Source organism: Podarcis vaucheri (assembly GCF_965113315.1).
Source record: "Podarcis vaucheri genome assembly, chromosome: 2".
NCBI lineage: Eukaryota > Metazoa > Chordata > Lepidosauria > Squamata > Lacertidae > Podarcis > Podarcis vaucheri.
The window spans coordinates 76,178,669-76,187,603 of NC_138760.1; the positions used below are offsets into that span (position 1 = coordinate 76,178,669).

The 8,935-nt window shown below is 44.4% G+C and overlaps 1 protein-coding gene across 7 annotated transcripts in view; it reads left to right on the top strand.

Annotated features, from left to right (window-relative positions):
- The window catches only part of SEMA3F (semaphorin 3F), a 126,540-nt gene extending 117,632 nt beyond the window's left edge, over positions 1 to 8,908 (top strand). For all 7 annotated transcript variants that reach the window (XM_082214502.1, XM_082214508.1, XM_082214504.1 and 4 more), the window contains 6 exons: positions 1,645 to 1,733; positions 2,270 to 2,311; positions 2,701 to 2,858; positions 3,357 to 3,424; positions 4,227 to 4,360; positions 5,439 to 8,908. In XM_082214502.1, coding sequence (XP_082070628.1) covers positions 1,645 to 1,733; positions 2,270 to 2,311; positions 2,701 to 2,858; positions 3,357 to 3,424; positions 4,227 to 4,360; positions 5,439 to 5,873 — 926 coding nt within the window. In that variant the 3' untranslated portion in view covers positions 5,874 to 8,908. The remainder of the gene's footprint in view (positions 1 to 1,644; positions 1,734 to 2,269; positions 2,312 to 2,700; positions 2,859 to 3,356; positions 3,425 to 4,226; positions 4,361 to 5,438) is intronic.
- Positions 8,909 to 8,935: the final 27 nt, after the last annotated feature.

An 8,935-nucleotide genomic window follows, 5' to 3' on the forward strand; every position in this document is an offset into this window, starting at 1 on the left:
TATTGCCTATAGGGAGTTTCCTCTTTCTTTCTGGTCATAGGTGTAACAAATCTCTAGATCTTGGTTGCTTCCTGTTGCATAAAAAAGCAGATAAAGTTGTGTGATCACAGGAATTTGTGCAGCATTCAGTTCAAGTTGTAAACAGGGGAGTGACGTGGTGGCCTGGGCAATAGGTGCCTATTTTCATTTTCCTCTCCATCAACATGAACTGGTATTTTACCAAACTGCATGCTCACCATTCCAAAGAAGGTAGTCTTGAGCTTATTGGCGGAGCAATTCAGAAAGAGCAGAAAGGAATGGTTTGCCATTCTGTGTTTCAGAGGACATACAGTTATTCCTCAGAAGCACCTATAACTCTGGAGATAGACGAAGATAAACACACACACTCCTAAACTTTATTCATGTGCAAGTGCAGGACTCTGAACCTTGCTATAAATCTCTTCTTGCCCTCCCCACACAGTGAAATCTATACACAGGGACACTTGTCTCAGAACCTAAAATGGCACCTGTGCCTCTAACGTAGGGTTGCCATATTTATAGAAGTAAAATTCAAGACCAAAAGTTGTTCAGCTTTTTTAAGGAAAATCGCCCCAGACACTATTTTCGCTAGTTAAATCCTGGACATGTCTGGGAAATTTCAGGCATATGGCAACCCGCTCTAATGTGAAATGCATCATGTCCTGAAGGCACTGTCATACACCCACTCTCAAATCCAAACTGGATAGGGCTGTGGTTCAGAGAGGTGCTGGCATGGTCTCTATAAAGTTCATGGGTTTATACTACTGGCACATACTACATGACACTGTGATTGATACATTAGAGGCTAAAAAGTACACAGATGGCACATAAGAGGTTTAAACAGAGAGAGAAGTTTTAGGTAATAATTGAAGGAAAGGTTGTTTATAACATAAATTAAGTGATTTATTAAATTTCATTCAGGGGTTTTTAAATGCTTATTTTCTTTGGGTGGTATCTGACAGGAGTTAGTTAAATGCCATGCTTTTGCTGCAATACTGTTCCCAACTGGGTGCAACACTCATCCTAAGATGGATAAGACATATGGATCAAGCATATGCCTTTCACACTATTTTTATACACCAGGTGGTCCTGAGGTTTCCATGTAGTTGTTTTCATTTCCCATTTCTGACAGTACTGAGTTTGTTATGCTCACACTACTATAGACGGAAAATACATTTACACTAGCATCTTTACTTTAACTTCATTACTTCAGTTTCCCCTTTTATGTGTTTATGTGATATGCTTCTTATGTTTCCTCCCAATGCACACACTCTCCTCTTAGGACTGTGGGTTGGGGAAATATAAAATATTAATGTGGAATATGCATACATACAAACAGTTGTAAATTCTTACAAAGCATGTAAGGTGGCTCCATCACTACAGAAGACTTCCCCAAGGAGGTTCATCCAGCCATTTCTGTTATGGAGAACTTTTGGAGGAGAAGCATAAGACCTGGGCCGCACACTCTCACAGGAGCAAGCCACCATCATTTCATAGATCCTGTTTCAAGAGTATCCACAATGCTGATACTAGCATTTCGGCAGCATGATGCATACCAGAAAAAGTAGGAAGAGCAAAGACCCAAGTGTTGCTAATTCCCCTCTGTGTGCTTCCCTTATATTGCAGATCGTGGCACTGTCCAGAAAGTAATAGTCCTGCCCAAAGATGACATGGAAACAGAAGAACTGATGCTTGAAGAGGTGGAAGTGTTCAAGGTAATGCACTGCACAGCCTGCGAAAGACATGATCACTTGCTGTTTATGAAGCACATGGCTTGGGAATGGGTGTGGTGTAGTAGTGAAGGGTGTGGGCAGTGAAGTTCCTTGTTCATATTTCACTCTCAGCTGCAGAACGTGTATGTGGTCTTAGGCTGACCATTATTCTCTGAGGCTCAGCCCTGCCAGATACAGTACAGAGCTAATAATTCTGGGCTCCTTTGAAAGAAGGGTGGGATAGAAGTTCAATAATATGAAATAAATAAATACCTTCCTGTAGTGTTGCAAGGATTGTTAGGATAAAATACATCTACCTAAATGCTAAGAATTAATTGAAGATGGTGATAGAATTGCTCTCACAGGATTGTCACACCACCCCAGCTCCTCAGATGAAAGTGTTTTGTCTTGTAAAACGGTGTTGTCCACTGCGATTCTTAAGTCTTTCCTTTGTGTTCTCTTTAAACTACTCCAAAGACCTTGGGAGGGCAGCCACCCTCTTAGACCGGATTAATTACCACAATATGGTTTCCTCATAGGTTCCAGCTCCCATCAGGACGATGACCATATCTTCCAAAAGGGTGAGTATATCTAAATGAAGGTTGAAGTATGTCTCTCTTATTGGGCTAGATACTAGGCCAGACATAGCCATGGCTCAGGAAACAAAATAGTATTTTCTGACTGCTTGTCACTGGTACCATCTTTGCAGAACACGGAGCAATGTGGAGTTCCTTCCATTCTAGTCGTTCTCCCATTTCCCTTGAGTATCTGCTGCTACAAGGAGCTCACTCTAGAGGCTGGGAGGTGGGTTGGAATGCAGAACTGTTCTGAATGGTTGCACTTGGGAGGCTTTTCTGTCCACACTTCCTCAAGAAATCATACCCCTCACTCCATTCCCACCTCCAGTACACTGTGGGGGCAGAATTACCTATCCTCTCATTGACATCTGGTTGTTACTCTTACCCAACAGCAACAGCTGTATGTGTCCTCAGCCATTGGCCTAACACACCTGGCTCTTCACCGCTGTGATGTGTATGGAGAAGCCTGCGCTGACTGCTGCCTGGCCAGGGACCCCTATTGTGCCTGGGATGGGAAGTCCTGCTCTCGCTATTCTGCTTCCTCCAAGAGGTACTGTGTGGCAGAGAGGATGGAAGGGACTGGAGTTCCACTGTTGTTTGTTGGGAATGCCCTGTAAAGGGACTTTAAAGAATGACTGTGGGGTCATTGTTCAAAGCAGGTTATTTCCAAGAGTTCTGGGAGTGCCTTGGAGTTAACTTTACAGGGAATATTCTAGGAAACTAGTTCTATTGATATAAAGTGGAATTCAGGGGTGGGCTAAGGAAGGTTTACATCATACAGTGTCCTAGGAGAAATTCAGGAAAAAGTTATGTTGAATGAATTCTAGGCAGTGCATCTGGGTAATGCTAAAGAGTATGATTGCTCCAAAACATGAAATGGATCTTGGGCAGGAATTTGAATCTTCCGTAGTTGGCTCAGAATTAATCTAGGATTCACTGGCCAAGTGCTGGCCAGAAAGACAAAAGGATTATGAATGGCTCATCATCTTGCTCCTTGGAAGGACCAAAATTCCAACCACTCACCTGGCTGCTTCTTTCCTTATCACAGGCGGAGCAGGCGTCAGGATGTCCGGCATGGCAACCCCATCCGTCAGTGTAGAGGCTACAATTCTAATGGTGAGTGTCATACTCACCCATTGCATGGGGGGGGATCAGAAGTAGCATTCTCCTTGGTCTCGTGGTCCCTACTCACCTCTCTGCCCCCACAAAAAGAGTGTAGTGAGGGTGTTGAGATGGAAGGTCTGCTTTAAAAAAAAACTGGCTGCCCTTCACACCATGATTTTTTATCAGCAGAGTAGGTGAACAAACTGGTACTTTTGAGTACACAATGTGGTGCGGAATATGGACTTTCTTGGCACATAAAGTTGAGTAGCCATGGATTGGGTGGAATAGGAGGGGCCATTTTTTCACTGGATAGGTGGGTGGGTGTCCCTGGGCAAATGAAGGGACATGATTGAAGAATTAGGATCAGTACTATTGTACCTCTTTGTTTGCATAGAATTGTAGAGCTGGAAGGGACCCCAATGGTCATCTGGTCCAACCCCTGCAATGCAGGAATCTCAACTAAAGCATCCATGACAGATGGCCATCCAACCTCTGCTTTAAAACCTCCAAGGAAGGAGAGTCCACAAGGGAGACTATTCCACTTTAGTTCATTTCTTACATAAGTCATCCAACTCAGTCACATACCTCAATCACATGGTCAGGCTGCACCCAGAACTGGAACCTTAATGGTCCACATGCTGAATGATGGATGGCAGATTGGCCAAGTGTGGCTATATAAACTTGGCAGTAATGAGACTAGCCTCCTTCTGGCAAAGGAGTAGGAGCTTCTTGGAATATATTTTGTCAGGGAATGTATTAGTTGAAACGCGACCCTTGGCAAATCATAATCTTGTATCTATGTATCCACCTCCAGCCAGCAAGAACACTGTAGAGGCTGTCCAGTATGGAGTGGAGGGAAGCACAGCCTTTCTGGAGTGCCAGCCTCGCTCCCCTCAGGCCACCATCAAATGGCTGCTCCAGAAGGACAACAGTGACCGAAGGAAAGAGGTACAAACAGGCAGTCCTGAATTTCCAGAATGGAATTTGGAGGAAAAGGGGGGAATGGAGGCCAGAGGGAAGTTAGCATGAAAGTTAGTGGCTTAGCGAGGAGGAGTAAATTGCCTTTTGCTTCTACCGTAAGTTTTAATAAGTACTAAGACTATCTCTACTTTTCAAGTGGGATTCAGTCAAAAACTGACAGCTTCAGGAAGCACAATTAGAATTGATTTGGTACTTGTGCACATCAAACCTGCTTGCAAAAAGCACACAGACCTTTTGCAATAAGGAAAGTGACGTGAAAATAGACTGGAAAGTGTTGGATAACAATTGCTTGATGAAACTTATATAAGCTCCTTGCAAACAAATCAGAATGAATGTTCAAATAAGCTGCAGACAATGCACAAAGAAATCAGGATGATTCCTCAATAAGCAGGTCATCTGGAAGTGGCAGAGAGTTGAGGTGGCCAATCTTTTGTTCTATTTTCATCATGTTAAAAAGCACTTGTTTCTTGGTTCGCTTTCAGCCACCTTGCTGACATTTCATCTATTTTTCATCCACATCCTGGATACTAGAAGGATCTCTGTGCAGAAGCTCACAAAATAGGTTTTTTAAAGCTCTGAGGAACTGTGGCGCCTGAGCAAGGCCACTGGAAACAGCCCAGGGAAACACCCATTCCTGTGCTATCTCTGAGCTTATATGACCAAGCTCTTGAAAGCTCCCTGACCCATTTGAGCTAAAGCTAAAGTTTGTTGATTTACTTTCTGTAAGCCCTTCCTACTCAGCCCATCTGATTGGTAGCAGCCCCAAACCTGCTTCTGTCCAGCCAATAGTTCCATCTGAGCTCCTGAGAAAAAGGATGGGAAGCTGGATCGTTCATCATGCTTTGCTGTTTGCCAGGACTCAGAAGTCTAGGAATTGCAGAACAGGAAATAATGAGAACTAAGAAGCTAGGAGGATGAGGGCCAGAAAGCACTCAGGCAATGAATATGCGGCTTGTTTTCCACCCACAGTGTGATCTAATGTATCTCTGCCCAGCAACTCCCAACTGTGCTAACAATGCCTCCTCGATGTGTTTCTTTCCATTAGCTGCGCACTGAAGGAAGGGTGCTGAGGACAGAGCAGGGGCTGCTGTTGCGGTCCTTGCAGCTCTCGGATGGGGGCCTCTATTCCTGCACAGCCACAGAGAACAACTTCAAGCACACGGTGGCCAAAGTGCAGCTGCATGTACTGAGCAGTGAAACGGTCCATGCTGTGCTCTTCCAGTCAGAGGCCCCTGCCCCTTCTGCAGCAGCCATGCGAGCCGGCCTGCCAGGCACTTTCAGCTCCCATTACCATGACCTGGTGCAGCTGCTCACCCAGCCTGAGATGGGACTCATCAACCAGTACTGCCAGGGCTATTGGCGGCACGTGGCCTCCAACCATAAGGAGACTCTGGCTGGTCTCAAAGCCAAGGAGCTGCATGATCAGAAAAAGCCTCGAAACCGCAGGAACCATCAGCCAGAGATGGATCAGCACACATGAAACTTACAAGGGACTATGAAATGACAGTGCTATATTTCCCCCCTCCATTTTAATATTAAAATATCTATAAATATATATATAAATATATATATATATACACACACACAAAAACACGCCCTGCTCCCCCTCAAGACAATATTTATTTGTAGGTTGTACATAATATGTGGGTGATGCAGTCTCACCTCAGTGTGTGGCAGCAAGGAGTTTGGAGGCGTCCCGCTGGCAGCTTGCTCTTCCTTTCCCCTTTTATCTGCGGTACTGTAAAATAGCTGACACTCTGGAGGATCTCAGTGGGACACGTCTTGTGTGGAATCTGTGGGTCCAGAATGTTGGAGCCGAAGCCTTCAAGACTGGATCATCATGGGCAAGTCTGAGAATGTTGTGCTACTGTCACTGAAAACATTTCTACCTGGTTAAAAAGGAGAGGAAAATGTCTGTTGTCAGACGCTAAGCATACCTACCCTGAAGTGTATAAAAGCCTCTGCTACACCTACAAAGACTTGAGCACTTTCTTCTCCTCTGTACATTTCTCTGCCTCAAAGCATATTCTGGCAGGACACCCTTGCGTGTAAAGTACAATGGAGGCTTCATGTCTTGAGGAGCCTGAATCATTTAAGGCAGGAGGAAATGCTTCACCGAGGGATGTCCATGCATGGTTCCATGCGGTGCTCCTACTGCTTTCAGAAGCAAGTTAATCCCACCAATAGGAACAATGTTATGATGTGATAATGATTCAGCTTGTGCTGTTTGGCTGATGATCTGCAAGAGATATTGTCTGTGAAAGTTGTGGTACAACCAAAAGAGCTGTTGGGAAGGTGGATATGGCTATTCTCATAGCCACCTAGCTTTTCTGAGCTAGTTTACTTGATGGATGTGAAGGCCTCATCCAAGTGGGCTATGCCAGGGAGACGTAATGTATATATGAACCAAAGCTACTCTCCCATAGTGCATGTGTCAGAGACTTCCAAGGCCAAAGACAGCATGGGATTGGAGGTGGCAGAGAGGGTTAGGCATCAACTGGATAGCCATCAGGACACCGGGCTTCTGCTCAGCTGGCCAGTGCAGCAATCGGCATCCAACCTGGTTATTTATTATTATTTAAATAATATTAATTTGCCCGCAAGGAATTCAGTTCCTCAGTTTGATAACACCAGTCTACCCAGCTACACAACGTGGAAGTTGGAAAGTCTGGTCCTGAGTATTCCCATCAGGATTCCTGTGGAATTGCCATCAGTCCACATGAGCAACTTCAATGCACTGCAGGTTGGGTGGAGCATCCTTTGCAAAAAGAGAGAAACGTTGAACTAAGAGTGATCTTTCTGCTTAATTTCAAGATGGATTCCACATATCATGGGCTAAGTAAGGACTAGTAAACATTCAGTGCATGCAGTATCCCCCATGACAGAGATCAGCACCATTTTGTTCTGAGATAAACAATGGTGAGCATAGAACAGCAGTGGTAACAACACTGCTCAAAAATGAAGTCAAGAAGGCAATTGTATTACTAAGATGGGCTTCAGGATTTATGGGTGTAATTGGGAATATGACCAATAATTGTTCTAGGAATTAATCCCATGTAAAAAAAATAAAAATACAGAGGGAGAGGTTGAGTCTTCCATCAGGGCAAGGATTTCTGCATGTGCAATGAAGCATTCTCTCCCTCTCGCGCCCCCTCCCCTAAATCTGTTCTAGGAACTCCCCCAGCTATCTGGAACAGATTTGAGGAAGGCATGGGGCAGACACAGGGGAAGGAGAAGAGGGAAAGTCCTGTTGCATACACAGAAATCCTTGTGGGGATAGGATATGGTAGTTGAATACCCATCAGAGCCAGGGGACAATGAGAGAACTGAGAACCACAGGAGAAAAAATTGAATCCACAGGAGGGGTGCGGGCAGGGCAGAGTTCTGTGTATAGATATTCTAATTTGGGCACCTTGGAAATTCATTAATATGATCTAGCATGCAGAGAAGATGATTATGATAAAACATATAATCAGGTCTTAACCTGAGCCAGATTTGGTCAACCCATGAACCTATTTTGAAAGCCAGGAATATGAAAGGGTAGAACAGAGTATCTCTGAGCATGGGCAGAATGCATGTTCCTCACCACTGAGTATGTATGCCCAGAACTGGAAAGAGCTCCTGGGTCAAAGGGTGACTAAGAAAGGCTTGAGCCCACCTCAGCTTGTCTGGTTATAACAAAATCTATTGAATGACCTTTTTCTGCCTCTCCCTTCATTTTTTAAAAAGGCATTGGCATTTCCTAAATGTGTGACTGTGCCTTCCACCTTAGGTTTTACTGTTGCAGAGGGTTTAGTTCGCTTGTTTCTTGGGTGCTTCTTTCAGACTGGTGTGGTTTTAGGTTTAATGCCTCCAAAGATTTAGAATCAAATTCTGAGTTTGGCTTAATCCACATCACTAATGCGTGTGCAATTACACCGATTTACATCTGCTAGATATCAACACTTGGATCTCCCATTGTAGTTGACCTGTTCACTGATGCAAGGAACAGGTCTGCTCTGCCACAGAGATTGCAGTCATGGAGGGTAGCAAATAACATGCCCAAGACATATTGGCAAAGAACTTGCCCAAGACTGTTGTGTCACTCTACATGTGTAGCCTAGGTGTTCTAGGATGGAAAGTAGGTTATTTCTTGGACTTCTCACTTCTGTCTGCAGAGTAGAGGACAGTCTCAATGGAGTAGACCAGAAGCCTGCACTGTGTTTCCTTTGGTCTCTGGTGCTGTACCTCCTGCTGTTAACAACGAGAGCTCACCATTCACCTGAGCCTAAGCCCACTTCCTTTGTACACACAAAATCCTTGCAGGCACACCCCCTTTCCCTTGCAATCTGAGTGATGCGCGTGTACTTTCTCTTGTAAATAGTTGTAAATCAAAAATGTAACAAAAACTGGGGATCTGGAGATTTTGATTAGTAGCTCCTTGTGATGAATTCAAGCACAGAGCCATTTCGCACCTGTAATGTGAAATTCCTGTGGATAGAACAAGCTAATAAACACTGGCTTTGTTTTTGAAAACTCAGACTCTTTCAACTTGACTCACAC